This window comes from Thunnus thynnus, chromosome 7, assembly GCF_963924715.1.
Source record: "Thunnus thynnus chromosome 7, fThuThy2.1, whole genome shotgun sequence".
Lineage (NCBI taxonomy): Eukaryota > Metazoa > Chordata > Actinopteri > Scombriformes > Scombridae > Thunnus > Thunnus thynnus.
Window position 1 is genome coordinate 22709607 of NC_089523.1, and position 17198 is coordinate 22726804.

General features: G+C 38.2%; 1 protein-coding gene across 3 annotated transcripts in view; it reads right to left on the minus strand.

The window, feature by feature from the left end:
- Window positions 1–7444: 7444 nt before the first annotated feature.
- Window positions 7445–17198, minus strand: part of cadm1b (cell adhesion molecule 1b) — a 150163-nt gene continuing 140409 nt past the window's right edge. For all 3 annotated transcript variants that reach the window (XM_067595010.1, XM_067595011.1, XM_067595009.1), the window contains 2 exons: window positions 12217–12345; window positions 7445–12056 (listed from right to left, as the gene is read on the minus strand). In XM_067595010.1, coding sequence (XP_067451111.1) covers window positions 11938–12056; window positions 12217–12345 — 248 coding nt within the window. In that variant the 3' untranslated portion in view covers window positions 7445–11937. The remainder of the gene's footprint in view (window positions 12057–12216; window positions 12346–17198) is intronic.

Consider the following 17198-nt stretch of genomic DNA (forward strand, 5'->3'; position numbering starts at 1 on the left):
AGTTGTTTTGTGAACAAAATTGTGCATTATAGACTCTTTATATTCTGGAGAACAATTTAAAATCCTTAATGGATCTTACTGTGACTGCAGACTGCTGATCTATTAGTAATATAGCACATGGCAGTAGCTGTGCTTGTCTGGTTCATAGCACTTTAGTGGCTCCATAAAGAACCATTTTTGGTTGTTCATTACAGTGTAATGTTCCATTACAAAACATTATTGGAACTTTATGAATGTACACTTCCTCATTGTTTCTTTGATGGATCTTGACTGTGAAGTGCAGAGCATACTTAAATAACTCTAACATAAAATGGTGCAGTGTAAGCCTCTACTTCTGAAAAATTCTCTTTAAAAGATATAAATCCTGCCGGGGCTTATTTTGGAATTCATATCAGTCTAAATATGGGTTGATTTTTTTTCTTTCCTTCTAGTGAATATGTATAAAGAAGTATTATCTTTTAAAATGCTGCCTCTGTATATAGCAGTGTGTGATGGCCTGAAATTGTGCCTTAAAATAGATGTTTTAGTGAGCACACAAAGCAGTACCTGAGCTTATTACAAGCTAAAATGTCACTTTTCTGCACTTTTTCCTTGTACGTGTGACTGTAGTCAGGCATAGAGGAAAAGTCTGATTCGCACTCTTGCCATTCTGGCTGGGTGCTGCATTGTTGTTGGTGTTGACGGTCTGGAGATGAGTTTCACAAGTGCGAAACAAGTAAATGGCAGTTTCTACTTTTAGGCATGCTCCTGTTATCTTTCCAGCGTCTCCCTGATTATGTAGTTAGGAGAAGCAGCAACTTTCTGTACCATAATCACCACAGTAATATATTTCAGATTTTCTATCCTACTCGTTTGAAAGATGTAGTGTTATTTATAAAAGAAAGAAATTTCTTACAGATCATCTGTGGCTCACTTAATTACTTAGTTAACATGACAATGGGTTCTAATTTAATTACAGCAACCAAGAGAACCTTGATGGTACTTTAGATAACCAATTAGGCCCTGACTATGGGTGGAAATACATATTTTATTCAAGTGTATCCATGTTTTTTTGAAATAAAAAACCAGCTGCTTTTTAGTGGGAGCCGTGGTGGTTGGATGGGAGAGCAGGGACACAATGCTTAGTGATTGAATAAGTGATTAGACCTCAGGTTTAGGCTCCTCACTTGCAGTAATGGCTGCCTATTAGGGCTCAGTTTTCTAATTTGACATTCACATGCGTATCAAAGTGACTACGCAAGTAGAAGACTGTGTGCTGGCCTGTACAATGCAAGGCTCAGTTTGTGTTGCAAATAATGCTCTTGACCTTTAACTGATGAATAATAGCCTGAGAAACAGAATGTAATTATCCAAGGCATTACAGTTGGTTCAAAAGGTAACCACCAGTTGAATAAGCTTTAGCCATGTGAATCCATTTGGGACATTTATTGTAAATGATACATCTGGTATTTTGGGCATGGCTCTGTGGTGCTGAATACAGCTCGATGATTTTGAATTTCGTAAAAATTTAAAACCATAAGGCATTACTAATGAGCAAATAGGAACAAAAGCCAAACAATCCAACAGGTTCCAGGCTATGGAGAGTGGGTTTTATCCATTAAAAATAAAGAAAAAGTGTTTGTTTTAAGCCTCCATCTGGATCACTGAGCAAATCATCAGATGAAAGGCCAGAGTAAACACGCTCAGACACAGTTGCTATGCAGATTCATTCAGATGAACTGTTACTAATGTCATCTCCTGGCTGCTGATGGTGCAGGTGGACACACAGCACAGGTAAGCTACCACAGACATGGTATGGAAATTATATGTTGTAAAGAAAACCTATAACTGAGCGGAAAAGTAATTACATTCATTCAGTCATTTTACAGACAGAGAACTTGGGGACTTGCTTCAGGCTCCACCCTCTGTAATTTCACAAGTATTTAATTCATGCATTTACAACCTCAATTTAATTTCTAAGTTAAGAAACAAAGCATGCTCGAATATAATTTATCTTTTTGACATGCCCTTTTTAAATTGGACTAAATCAAATATGCTTTAGGTCGGAGGCAAAACATTTTTCTGAAAAAAAAAAAAAAATCTCAGCAACCACTAAATCACTTAGCAAGCACAAGTAACAAGTAATATGGTTAAAAGTAAAATAATTACATTACCTCTGCCTTCTGCTGAACGCAAAATAATGTTACAATCAGTAGGATTTTCACTAAGCATCAATAAAAAACCTCTTTAGTTTTTAATTAGAGTTAAATAATACAGATGTGGATCAATTCCACACTGAAATGCAGCAAATTACCACAAAAACTAACATTAAGAGAAAAACAAACCTCTACCACATGGAGCAGGAAGTGACAATTCCTCCCGAATAGAGGTAAAGGACTTAATGATGTGTTTAAAAGTAATTATCAACATAATTGGAGAACACTGTTCACCCGCATGTTTCCTTAAAATAATGCATTATTCTTGGTACTACCACTATTCCTCAAAATACTAATTAACCGGTGCAGAAAAGTGTGTTCTATCTTGTTTCCATTAACTCGTCTCTTTTGTTCCGTTCTGTACACATCTTTTCTTTTTTTCAGTTTTCTTTTGTTCACATCACAATGACATGCTAAGAGTGCGCTAACACTGTACTTAACACATCTCAGGCTTAGACTTTCATGTCTTAAAATGAAAACCCAGTGATAGTACAAGAATTATGCTTTTGATGGTGGCTTTCCTCGTCTCGTTTTAGTTTCTGATGCTCTGCGTGTGTGCAATGTGAACTGTTGTGTGATCGTAAACTCAGCGTGGATGTGCATGGGATGACCACACAGGCAAACTGGATGAACAGCTCTGCTCAGCATCGTTTTACTGAGCAAAAACTGAATCCTATGCACAGCTGAACAAAGGAAGAGAACACCAAACGCCTCTCAGTAAACCTTTGTATCCAAGCTTTCTTAATCTGCAGTGTGTTACTCTGCAACTCGGTTTTGAAAAAGAGAGCGGCTGCAATGGTTACAGAGCATGAAACAGATAAAATTTAAACTTGTCCACATCTTGACAAATGGAATTGAATTTAAGCTCATTCAAGCTGATGAACTCCATCCCATGATGCCTTTCTTTCCAGTTGGAGGCCCTGTGTTTGAATTCAATGCCAATTTAATTAAAACATGTAACTTTTAATTACCTAACTAATTAATCTAATACGTGAAAATAGACTCAGTCTGATAAATTATTGAAGTGGCAATGTTCCTGCAGCAACTCACCGGCTCACTAAGGCTCCCTGTGACTGACTTCAAGGCTGTGTACAGGCATTTTTTAGACTGTAACAGGCTGTCCCACAAAAATAGAACGCTTTCATATGCTGACAAGTGAAACACACACACAAAACATAAGCGAAAAAACACATCCATAGAGGAGTTGGCGGTGTATCAGAAAGAAGGTGGATGACTAAATAAACTTGTAGTGCAACAATAGCACTTTTTTTTATGGCTATCTCAAAAAAGATAATCACCAGCAGCTATCTAAGTGTTTCAAATTAAAAATCTGCTTTAAATGAAAATGAATTATGCATCAACAATACTAAATACGATATAAAGATTATGCACAGTCATTGCAGAATAAAAGATAAGAAGGAAAGATTGGGAAATGTTTTCCTTGCTTATTGTATCTGGGTGGTGACTATGAAGCGGAACATCAATGTAAATTTGGCAAAGAAAACTTCTCTTTGCTTCTGCAGAACGGAGTCACCTTGAGCTTTGGTTGAGGGAACTTCAGAGGATGCTGCTTGAAGCTTAGGCTCAGCAGATAATTACAGATTTCCTTGTCGGAAACACTTAACCTTTTTTGGGGGAGAGAAGGGTAAGAAGAACCTATTTTTTGTTTGCTTTTCGAGTAAATCACACCTAAAACTTCCACATCAACACCCGGCACATTTCCTCCCTCTGGAGGAAAAACATCAGTCTCTGATTAACTATCAGAGTATTAAACATCAAGCAGCAACATCACTGACATTAGAGCCTATAGTGCTGTTCACAGCATCTTTCAGGTTTGGAGTTAATCACCTCACAAACACAAGTCTCTTCTCCCTGACACTTTCATACAGGATTAACAGGCTGGTAGTGTGTGCTTTAATTAATGCAGATTTCTCTGGGTCATACTGTAGCAGTCGCAGATAATTGTGTTGTGGTTATCGCAGGCTTCAGGTGCTTGTCCTTCATCATTGTTTGAAACAACTAGCTCATCTGTTTCATGGAAAATGACTTGGCATTTTTCTCTCAACATTAATAGAGCAGAGAGACTTTGAAGATCCAAAAGCAGTCAGATGATGTTTTCTGCAAAAAAACCCCTCTTCTTGGCATTGCTTGGCTTTGTTGGATTGGGTGTAGTTTTCATGTTTTTTTCTTCCTGCAATTAAATTCCTTTTAAAGAGTTTTACAACAGAGTTTCAAAAACATTGCAAAATGTAATGCAAAGAGAAAATCTTTAAACAAAATATGCTGCCCATACTGCAAAACAAATCACATGCTCAGTCCTCAGAATATAACCACCTCATGTTAGCACAAGTTTCAATGCTTTTTACTGAACGCTGAGACTGTGGTCGAGTATCTAAGTACATTTACTAAGTACTACACTTAAAGTACACATTTGAGTTACTTCTTTAGTTTTTCTAGTTCATGTTACGTCATATTCCTGCTCCTCTATATGTCACAGGGAAATATTTTACTTTTTACTCCATATTTATCTGAAAGTTGTTACCAGTTACTTCAATTTAAGATTTTATCTAAAAAGACATATGATAAGCTTATAAAATGTAATTAATTGTTAAACCAGTGGTTTCCAAACATTTTGGCTTGTGACCCCTTACAAAAAGCAGTCTAGTAGGGGACTCTTATCGCATTTCAGATGTTTTTAGCAGTTCCACCAAAGAGACATTTACCCTCTAAACTTCTGAGATGGTTTCATTTAAACATTTACTTGGGCTCAAATTATCCAATGTTTGACAAAACAGAAAAGATTTAAGGAAAATGCCTGACATGAATATAAATTTGTTTATTTGTTTTACCCCATTAATCATCTTTGACCCCCAAGATTTCTCTTGTGACCCACTGGAGGGGGTCTGAGCACTAGGGTGGGAATCACTGGACTAAACTATATTTAAAATTACAGCTCCATGTTGACCAGCCACAATCAGAAATGCTATTTATGCATTGATGCATTAGTATTAACAACCAATCAATGTGAAATAGGCTATAATAATATTCCAGTCATAGCCACATTCAGAACACTTCGCCTTTGATACTTGAAGTCATTTTGCTGACAGGGATTTTGAATGCAGGACGTTTACTTGTAATGAAGTATTTTTACATTGTTATATCTGTACTTTAAATAAAAGATCTCTATACTTCTTCCACCATTGTGCACAGATCACTGAATCAATGCAACATGTGGCTGCAATCATTTTTAATGATTTGAACAATATTACCCAGGTGAGCAGTACTGTAACTTCTTTTCTGATTACCCCAACACCACTGTCATAAACTGATGTAGGGCAGCAGTATACAGAAAAAAGGAGAAATGCAAGGCAAGAAAAGAAATGTCATCGATTTTCTTTTGATTACAGTCAAAATGCGGCAGTGTGTTGACATGGGTTTACTGTAATGTTATAGGCTTTTCAGCGATACAGTATGGGTCTGGCTGGCTGTATTTTAGATACAGTCATTTTGACTCATATTAATAGGATTCACAGCATTTTAAACTCAGACTGTAGTCTACGTTAACTATACTAACAGAATTTAGCATATTCATAATGTGAACAAATGTATACTTCTTGTATAATCTATGAGGAAATTACCATTGCAGATACTTTTTTGATGATGTAACCCTAATTCCTGTTGACAGCATTACTGAATAATGTATGTAATGTAATGTAAAATAAAAACGCAGCAATTATTTAAATTATGTTAAACATATACAATGTCCTGATGCTCTGACAAACTTACTGCGTGATGTAAAACTTAATTTTACATCAGATGTTTTCACGGCTTTTTGTGTTCAGAGTTTTTCAATTTGAAACTCTGTGAAAACTGATCCAAAGCGATTGTCAATTCCCATAAAAAACATTCCTCTGTCGGCTGTCATCACACCTTTTAAGTATCGGGAAGATGGTTTTTTATCTCCAATATAAAAAGTCTTTAAGAAAAAAATCGTTGTGCAAAAAGCCCTTGAGCTTTTCATTCTCTGTGAGAAATAAAAATGTAGTTTGAAAAGAAACATACTGGAGGAATTTGTCGTCTTGTTAAACAAGAATTATGTAAGTCCTTGAGTATTTGTGCTAGACAGGAGCTATAAAGGGAGATAAGTGTGACAGAGCCTGTTGCGTTTGCCTTTGTTCACCCACTATTTATTCCCACATCATTTAATTATACCTCAGCCAAGCCAAGTGCTACATGCCATCAATCTCAATCAATCAATTAACCAACTAAACAAGCCATGCTCAGACATTCGTTCACTCTCAATTTCCCCATTGTGCTAATTACACTTAAACATGTCATTCCAAATTAAAAGTGAACATTTAAATGGAATTAGCAGCATCTAACTGAAACATCACCCCTCAACATTCATGCATTCATAATACACTGACAGCTGATACAGCTCAACGGCAAATCCTTGTACCTGCTTCTTACTCAAATGGTTTAATTTCAAGGATTTAACCTCTTGATTCGGTGGGGAAAATATTAATAAATATAGAGAAAATCCTGTAATCTGTCATGTTTCCAAAAAAAAAAAAAAATCAATCGGTAGGTATTTAATCTTCCTTGAGGGAAGCATTATATTTCAATGATTGTATGAGTTAGGGAGAAAAGTGGCTGGTTTCTAAGGTTAAACTATTCCCATTAAAGTTTGAATAATGTTGTTGACCTTTACCTGGCATGGATCACTTAAAGTAATGTGGAAATAGTGGCACTGACAGAATTATGATGACAGAATAGCTTATGGTTATGAATTAGGTCTTGTTCCTCGAAATGCCTATCAATTTGTCAAATCACTAACATCCACGTGTTCAGCCCGAAAACCTTAACAGGGGCCCCCGAGCCTGTCAGTGTCAGTCATTGTGTCATTTAAAACGTTTCTCGACTCTATCTGTACCACAGTGCATGTGTCAGTCACTGATAGGAGCTCAGATTGCTTGCTGCTGCTGCTGCTGCTGCTGCTGCTTCTCCCCCACATTGAATCCACATCGGTAGTAGTATTTTTGCCTCAACTCTTTCTTCTCTGGGAGTTTGACAAGTATCAGCAGCTCAGGATGAAGTGAACATGTTCAAATCCAGCTAATGTATTCAGCACGTTAGAGAGGCGGAGAGACGTTGACAACACAGACAAGTTAATAAATTCTGCAGTCTGCCAGCAGGACAGGACGACAAAGTGAAACCACGTTTTTGATCAAGTCACAACAACACCCCGCTTTAAACATTGATATCTTTTTATTAAGACAAGTACTCTTCTGATTTTTTTTTCCTTTTGTAAAAATGTTGGTGAACCAATACAAAATATGCATGGTCATATGAGAAACATCTTCTTCACTACACAAAAGAAAAAATGTCGCCTGGGTACAGAGAGAAATTTAAGATTCAACAACAACAAATAAACAAAAAACAACAATTTTGGGGTAATAAAACAACCAAACCCCCTCCCTCTCTTCCTCTCTCCCTTCCCAGGCGTTAAACATGAGTTTCATCCAAATATCCAAGACATGTTACAGATCATTCATAAAACTTCATGTCACAGTAAATACACCATCTTTTCATCTATGAAAATGTATGCATGAATTGATTGAATGCAAACAGATGCTTGATTGACTGTCTGTGGTCACATCCTATAATTACTAAATAACCGATACTCTATGAGCAAAGTGTTACAGTGGAAGAAGAAGAAGAAGAAGAAGAAGAAGAAGAAGAAGAAGAAGAAGTTTTATGAACATCATTGTGATTTTGTTGACACTGACTGTACATAATTTTCGTCTGCTTAACAAATCTAGTTTTCTTTATTTGTGAACTAGGTCTATGCAAAATAATATTTAACGTTTACTGTAACAGTGCACCATATTAAGAACACATAAACATGTACAACTGAGAAAAACATGTACATCTTGTGGTTTCTTCACTTTTTGAATAGCTGTGGTACTACAGTATATACTGGGGCCTTAAATTTGCATTCTACCTGAGATGCAAAAACACAACTATTAACACTCATGAACCTGAGAGAGTGAAAACAAACATACTAAATATCAAGTATTAAGAAAAATTGGATTAGAATGATGCTTCCCACAATCTTTAATATTCCTCGATTAAAAGCAGCACTCACTTTTAAACCATTTAAGATAAATATCAAACCCCAAAATAAAATTTGTCATGCAGATAACTGTTTCCATGACACTGAAACTCCAGAAAGTACTTTATTTCTCTCTGATATTATTAGTGAGCCTTGTCCTTGAATATATCCAAATAAATAACAAAGTGAAGTGAAGCAGAGAAAATAATTATGACCAAATTGAAATTCTTTTGTAAAACGTGATCACTAATTAAGACAATAAATACTATATCCTGGCACACGACATTCTAGTCAGTGGAAGCTGCCACACCACCCTGATAAACAAAGAAATACTTTTTTTTTTTTCTTTTTCTTTTTTTTTTTTTGCAATATCAAACTCATTCCAGGTTTTTAAGCTCCAGGTCGTAATGTGAGTCTATGGTGCGTGAATACAGACAACTTGGATGAGAATTGGCCCTGTAAGTTAGAAAGGACAGAAATATACAAGAGATACTGTAAAGTTTACATGAGGATACTGTACGATACTAACCATATGCCTCAAAATCAGAGAAGGCACTAAATTAAGTCCTTCAGTCTTTTCCTTTATAATGATAAGTATCAAGAGGTGGGTTTAAGGCAGTGGTTATCCTTTTTCATAATACATTTACTATTTTTTTTCTTATTCAGGCAATACAATGATATCACTCACTAATTACCAAACAAGTTTTACTTTTCTAGCTGTGACAGAGTCAGAAGCATGAAGCATGCATGCTGCGCACACTGCATCTCTGTCTGCTAATGTAGGATCTTCTGATTTGTGTTGGTGAGAAAGAGAAATTTGTAACAGTAGACGGCTCCTCTGTGAAGGTTTGAGGCTGGAGGATGATAGTAAGAAAATGATCTTTCTCAAACCAAGTCTAAAGCTCTACGCAAATCTTTGATAACTTGTTAGGCTGAGAGCCCTTACAAGTAATCAAAGACAGCCCGAAGGTGAAATTTCTTTACAGACAGCAAAGAAATACAACTGATTAATGTTTGCAGTGATTGAATGTCTTTTTACTCGTGTATGGGCGAAGGCTAAAATGTCGTAGTGTGTAGCAAGAGTTTTTAAGCCAGGAAATAAGCAGAGATTTTTTTTTTTCACTTGCTATGGGTATTCACACAGACACACCTGATACCCTACACATCACTGAAAGGAAACCTTGCCATTGAAAGTGTAACATTCTTGCCTTTAACACCGCTCAATCAAATAAAAAGATAAAACCTTGGAAAATAAAATCAACCAAAGTCCTTGTAACATTTCCAGTTAAAGGCAGGATGAGTAGGATTTTCATTTGAAAAAAACAAACAAACAAAAAAAAAAAAACGATGTATAGACTCATACAAAAATAATCCCTCTCTATCATCACTTATGACCCACTAGAAGTGTGTGGAGGTGTCTTTATCTGCAGAGACCCTGCCCTCTGTCTGTATTTTCTTATTTTGCTGTGTTTGGGATGTTTCTGGGCGCCAACCTTTGGGCAGTGGGTGTGTAGCTCCCAGTCAATAACAGAGCGCAGGGTGTGAGGTCGGGACTCTTTAAACTGTCAATATTCAGTATTATCAGATAAACAATCAATTATTCAGAGAGGAGCAGTCTGCAAAGTGGACTTTTGCTGTCAGCCTTTACTTTATACAAGTAATATGCACTGTACGCACACGCGCGTAATTATCATAATTGGTCCAGGGTCGACAATGTGGGTGGTATGAAAATGTGAAGAATTTCATGTTTAAACCAAAAGCAGACACAGCAGGCCGTACCAATATCTAACAAATAATACATTTTAAAAAGATTTTATGATTAATGCAGCAGGACCAGTTGCTCTTTTAGGTACTATGTGGTAAAAAAAAGAAATATCTGACCCCAAATCAACAGACAGCCATCAGACAGGGAGTCTTTTGGCTTCAAAATTATTAGAGCAACATTTTCTGCCATGTTTTTGGTCCTCCCATCCCATGGATGAAAAAGAGTGGCAAAAATAATTGTTAGATCATTCTAGATAGAGGCAATGCTTTTAAAAGAATAGTTTGACATTTTGGGAAATGCGCTTATATGCTCTCTTGGCAAGAGTTAGATGAAAAGATACCACCTCCATATCTGTAATGTAAATTTGAAGCTACTGCCAGCAGCCAATTAGCTTAGCTTAACACAAAGATTGGAAACAGGGAGAAACTGTTAGCCTGGCTCTGTCCATAGGCAACAAAACCTGCCAACCACCACCTATAAAGCTCACTGATTAACACTTTATATCTGGTTTGTTTAATCCTTTCAAAAACAGTACCGTACTAGCCTTAACTAACTTGACTAGCCTTTTTCTTAGCCAGCAAATAGTCCCCTGTTATGGTGCAACCCCCACCTTCGGACAGAGCCAAGCTCGCTGTTTCCCCCCTGTTTCCAGTCCTTATGCTAAGCTAAGCGAACTCGCCCCTGGCTGTAGCTTCATATTTAACAGACAAATATGAGAGTGGTATTGATCTTTTCATCTAACTCTTGCCAAGAAAGAGAATAAGTGTATTTCAAAAAAATGCTGAAGGTTTCCATTAATATTTTCATGAGCAGACGTCCATCTAATGACAATATAAAAAGCAGATGACAGTAGATGTTATCCGCCATTGTTGATTTAGTGTCATTCTCTCAATAGGCAGAAAAACATGATACAGAGCTTTAAGAAAAGAATGAACAGTTCTGATTTTTTTCTGTAGAAATTCACGGCACATTACAGCTGTCATGGTGTCTTAGACTGCACTCCACAAATCCTACACGAATACTAAACTGACCTCACATCTACTACTTGTCAAACCAATGCGGGACCAGTTGTACTTTGCAGTTTGATGTGAAATTATACTAAACCGCACTCCTACTGTACTTGACTTTCAGAAACAAATACATTCTATGACGAGCATAATTACTCACAATCGTTACATTATTAATCAACACAGTGAACCTGACCTTGGGTTTGAGTGAAATCTGTGCGGAAACACATTAAAACCAATCAGACCTGCATGTATGGAGAGGGGGCAATGTGATGAATTTGCAGGGACGGTTGGACTTTGACCCAGCAGGGAGAAAAAGGTGTTGACACTGTGTTCTAGTCAGTAAACTCTGGAAATTACTCAAAAAAAAAAAAAAAAAGTGTGGATGAGCTGGCTCCTAGTGCACAGAGACTCTCGAGCTAAAAGCTAGCTGCAGCATACATAGACAAACACCAGGCCCATTTAATCTCCTCCGAAAGCCAAATGCAACAAAGGATCAGGTGGAGTACATGGAGAAAAAAAAATCCAATCCAACAAGCATGTGAGGGGGGAAACAACAAAATAAACAAAAGAAATAGAACAAGGCACAAAATTGTCTGTAAAATAATTGAACTGTACAGAATAGGCCCCAGCAGTCCAGGAAGGGTCGGATAGGAGACTCAGCAACGCCTATTCTTACCACTTGGCCATGCCAGTCCTACTTTCCACTTTCTCTTTCTTTGCTTCCTCTTTAAATCTTGCCCTCCCCGCCCTCAAGCCTTCTCGTAACCAATCAGAGTTAGACATAATGCTCCTACAGCAAAACCACCACCACCACCAGCAGCATCCCCACCCGTCTCTCCTGGCCTGTCCTGTTTAGATATAGTACTCCTTCTTCTCGTCTGTATTGTTGTGTCCTCCCTCCGCATTGATGATGGCCGTGTCTGCATCAGCTGCGTCGTCCGCCCCTTTGGCTTCATGTGTGAAGTAAGTACCTGTGCAGGAGTACAGACAAATTAGCCACACGCTCTCCTCCTCCTCCTCTTCCTCCTCCTCTCGTGCACTTCAATCCTATTGTGCTCCACTTGCAACAAAAAACACTTGAACTCTGAGATTTGTTCATGATCAAGTATGATTGCACTGCCGGTGTTTTACCTTTGTGTCTGGCAAAGTATCGACCAAGAACAATGAGTGCACAGAGGATGGCAAACATCACCACGGCAACCACTCCTCCGATGACAGCATGGTCAATTTTCTGTGGTGCCCCCTCGCCAGCTCTGGAGTCTGAAAACAAGACAATAACCGTAAATAATTCCATGATCAGTAAACCCTCTCAGCCAGTCACAAAGCTAATACCTTCACACAGACGTGGACCACACTGGAGTCTGCGGTCATTACATCATTAGGCTGCCAAAATAAACAAATTGGTTTGTTTTCTTTCAGAGCATTTTAACATGACCTAACCACAGAAAGGAAACACTTAAATAGGCGGCTCAGAGAAATGCCAGCTTATGTTGTTTACCAATAAAAACTATGACACAAGTTGGTCCATGGAGGATGATAAATAGTTTACAATTTGAAACTAAGGAGCCCACAAATAGGCTATTAAAGCATTTTGTTGTTACTTACTGACAACTTCTGCAAAAACCACCAATAATTCAGATTGATAATACCCAGATTGAGGCTTTTCTCAACAATTTTTAATCTCTTCGCTTTGTGTGCAGTCACATTGTCCACAAAACCATTAAAATTCAAAATCCAGTCACATATTACATTAAAGGAATAGTTCAACATTTTGGGAGACACTAAGAGTTAGCTGACAAGATCAATACCATTTTCATGTCCGTATGGTGGGCCAGTTAGCTTAGCTTAACATAACTGTATTCATGAATTATAAAAAAAACAGTATCTATTACTTGAACATGTTGTATGTCTATCTAAATTATTAACCATACACACTGCTGAACCCGGATCGTTACATGAATGCTTTCAGTGCCATACAGCCGAAATAGCTGCCTGAGCCTCTTGAGTGAGCAATGTTGAAAAATGTTTTAAGACAGTTATTACACCATGAAACAGTAGACACCGTCTGCAATTTCAGCGAGAGTTCACACACTGTAAAATATATTGCGATTTAAGAGGCCATTTCTGGAAGTTATAGAGTTCAATCATCAGAAATAGACACAAGTCTGGAGATAAATTGGCGCCCGATGTCCCCATGCAGAGAAATACGTGGCTGCCTCAGGTGTCAAAGAGCATCACTGTCTAGCATTTAGCCAGATTTATCCGTGCACCACAGAGGAACAAGGCAAAATTTGAAGCCTTTAAATTTCCAGTCTCAGAATAGTTCAGAGGCATTTATCAATAGTCTATATCTGTGCACATTTGGACTGATGGAGGAGTGGCGGGTGAGGGAATGGCTGCGCTGTTCTTTGCTGCATGAGAGAGCAGCTCAATTTTCCATCAATCTCACTAGTCATGCTCTGAACTTGAATGATTTTGATAAAAGACGAGCGGAGAGTGCAGAATTTCTCAACACTGTGAGGGCGTAATAGGTTGAGCTGAGGGGCTCTAAGACAAGTGACACATTCTCATTCTCTGAAAACAACACCTTATTCAAGTTGCATTCACGTAACGCGAGGACATCTTGGAAGTGGAACTGCAATGAAACTAATTAATAAGAAAAGTTTTGTTTCAGCTGAGCACTCTCTTAAAATGGACTCGTCTTCATGAGGCAAGTCGTGGATGTGCGTTGGTGTGTGTGAAGGAGGGACATGCAAGGCACAGTTTGTTTACTGTATCAGGGATGTCAGATAGCAAAGCTCATTCCCCGAGGAGAGGGAACAGCCCATGCTCCATGCTAATGAACATACACCCACTAAATGGCCTGTGCACAGTCCTGTCTCCTCCCCTCTTTTGCCCCCACACCTTCCTGCCCTCACCTTGCTCCTTTCTGTCTACCGTTTGACACATCCGCAAGGAAACATGCAGGGTCTCGGCTGCCTCTGCACACCGAGGGAAGAGTTTTATTTAAGAGGTAGAAAAATCCAGCTGGTGTGCAGAATGTATCAAAAAATGTCAGGGAGAAACTAAAAATCCGATAACACCTACAGTATCCGCTGTTATGGTTGGTTGCATATCAGGTTGCTAATATTATGTTCAGTACTGAATGCTGGTTGTCTGTTTGGTAGTCCTTTATTTATTACAGGGCAATGCAACAAAACATGATCGGCAGTACATTATGTGTAACGATTTTCAAATGGAATAGCCATGCGATAAATGTAACAGTAATGCTCGTTTTCATGCGTTTTGTGCTGTTGCTGTAATACCGCATTATAATGTAAGGAGATTATGAGACATGTTATATAACCCAATAAAATACAAAGGTCTAAAGTGTATTGTATGATGATTTTAAACATAAAGGTCACTAATCTACTCAGACTGTGAAAAAGAGCAAAAAAAACCAAAAAAAAACCCTGGTGATATCATTAGTGGCTTGGAGAAAACAAATTTTAAAAGAGCTTTTGTTACAATCTGGAGGTACAGTTCAGAGTCTGAAAGATGGGGCTATTTACCAGGCAGCGAGGGTCTTGTGATATTGGTGAAAAAAGATGATATTGGTTGCATTATGGGAAATGCTGGATGCAACGTTTAAATGTTTCTCATACTAGGACATGAGTCTTTCTTAGGCTCTGCTGCTTTGATTTAAAATCTTTAAAATGTACTAACAGAGACTGTCCTCCCAAGAAAAATGACAAAATCAGTCGTTTCATTTAATGACCCAAAATTAAATACATTTATGTTCAAGCGAAAAAGGCCTCTTTTTAAACCATGACAATGATTGTCCCCTTACTTTAACCATGGGGTCATTATTGTAATCATGACGATGAAGATCCCCTAACAATGAGGAAGTAGTAATTTGAACCCAAACCATGGTCCTTTCCTAAACCTTATCAGACCCTAACCATAGTGTTGTTACATCATAAAACATTTTTATTTTTCAACGGTGATTTGTAACAGCTTTGGAAGGCAGAGACAGAGATATAATGTTGTCCTGCCAATTACTGCTGATAGGGGTGTCAGATCATAAAACATGTCTTTGTGTCGTTCTGCATGGACCAATGACGCATTTTGTCATTTTGTCATTTAATTTGGAGAACTTTGGAGAACACTGAGGAAGATGTGGCTGAAAGCTTTGGAAAAACCAAGTAATTACCAAGTCTTGTAATAAGACTTTTTTGTCAAAAATGATTCTTTCATAAATGGGCTGCATTTATATAATGCTTGTATCCAATGACTCATTCACACCTACACCAGTGGTTGCACGCTACATTACCATACACTGGCCTAATAACCATTGCGAGTAATTGGAGTCTTAAGTGTCTTGCTCAAAGACACTTGAAATGTGGACAGAAAATCCCTGTAATCAACAGCCAACCCTGCGATTATTGGACGACCCACTCTACCTGCTGAGCTACATCCATTCCCAAATCTGGCTCTTGTGAGTCCCCCAACTTTATGAAAGTGCAGTCATAAATCACTGGAGTGCACAGTTCATGAATCTGTAAGCAGGAACATCTTAAAATATAATGTTTTATAATATAACAACAGAAATGTCAGGTTCAGTTTTGCCATAGAGATCCATTCACACCTCCACTGTCCACCCACTGCATTTGAGTAGAAGAATCCAGGTTTAGTCTCCAAAAGTGATGTTCTGTATGTGACCCTGACCTCAAAGAGAACAGAATTTCTTTATAAAGTGTCACATTATCATAACTATAATTCCTCTTCCTGTGTAGATTAGTTTGTCATTCGTTGCTCTAACACATCCAGGATCAAGAGTGTGATTCCCTGAGACCACCCATGTTCAATATATACGCATTCATAATACTGCAAGGTGCTTAAAATAAAAAAAAACCTCCAAATGACAGGCAATATTATTACAGCAGCCTTTGTGGCCTCACACTTGAAATAAGTAGAATTTGATTATGTCTGTAATGTGGATGGTGTCCATACTGCCGGCACAGCTCTGCTCACGGCTCGATCTGGGAGTGCTGACATGCCCACACCGGCGTCCTGACAGGATGTGCACAGCCGTGGGGATTTATGGGGGAATAAAGAGGATTTGCAACTGATGCCTGTGTCTGCGCGTTGGTGAAATCTGCTCTGCTGAACTCCCAGTACCACATGCTTTACAGTCGCACCTTTCCGTCTCTGTACTGGAATGACTAATTGCCACTCTGGTCAGTAACAGAACATCCAATCGGACTATCTGTCAGCCAGGAGATCAGAGCTCCAAGCTTGTCACCGGGATGATTACATGGAACATAATTTCAGTTTTCCCATCTTTTTTTCTTTTAATAGTTTTCTGCTGACATAACGAAGCATATCTCACACACGCACAACCACACACACACACACACACACACACACACACACACATATCCTAACCAACACACACAAACACATTACAATTTATAGATGTAATTACATGGATATAATTGAAACAATGACTCTCTTGCATTGATAGAGCAAACCCTTCACTTGCACTGAATAGATTCTCACACTAACCCTTTGCTGGGCAGTGGCAGGACAATGGGACATTGCTGCAGAATCAACTTAAGGGCCGTCAATACCCATTTTGCAGCACTGAACTGCTAACATCCGTGTCTTTTGTATTTGTTGCAATTCGAAAAGGAAATGAACATAATGAGATGAGCATACATGGGCAATCTTCACCAAATCATTTTTCGTATTGCTGTTGTAGCAGACTATCAACAGAGTACAATATTGTCCTCAGTAGAATTCCAATGCCACTGCTTGTCCGCTAAATAGATTTCCGGAGTCCTTTGTAATAACACAAACAATGATTTGAAGATGTACAAATACAAGCTGTGACATTTAACAGAGGTGCTGAAATACAAGTGAAGGTTTGACTACAACTAATAAAATGGGAAAATTGTGACAGTGAACTTGAAGTCCTCGATGGCAGTTTATTGTATCTTTTGAGATTGACAGAATTCTCCACACAAAAGCCTGTCGCACTCATCTCCACTTCATACTTCCCCTTAAATGTGTTTTCTCCCGGCCGAGATCAAGGCAAGGGAAAAGGTTGACAAACTAATAGAAATCTCTGC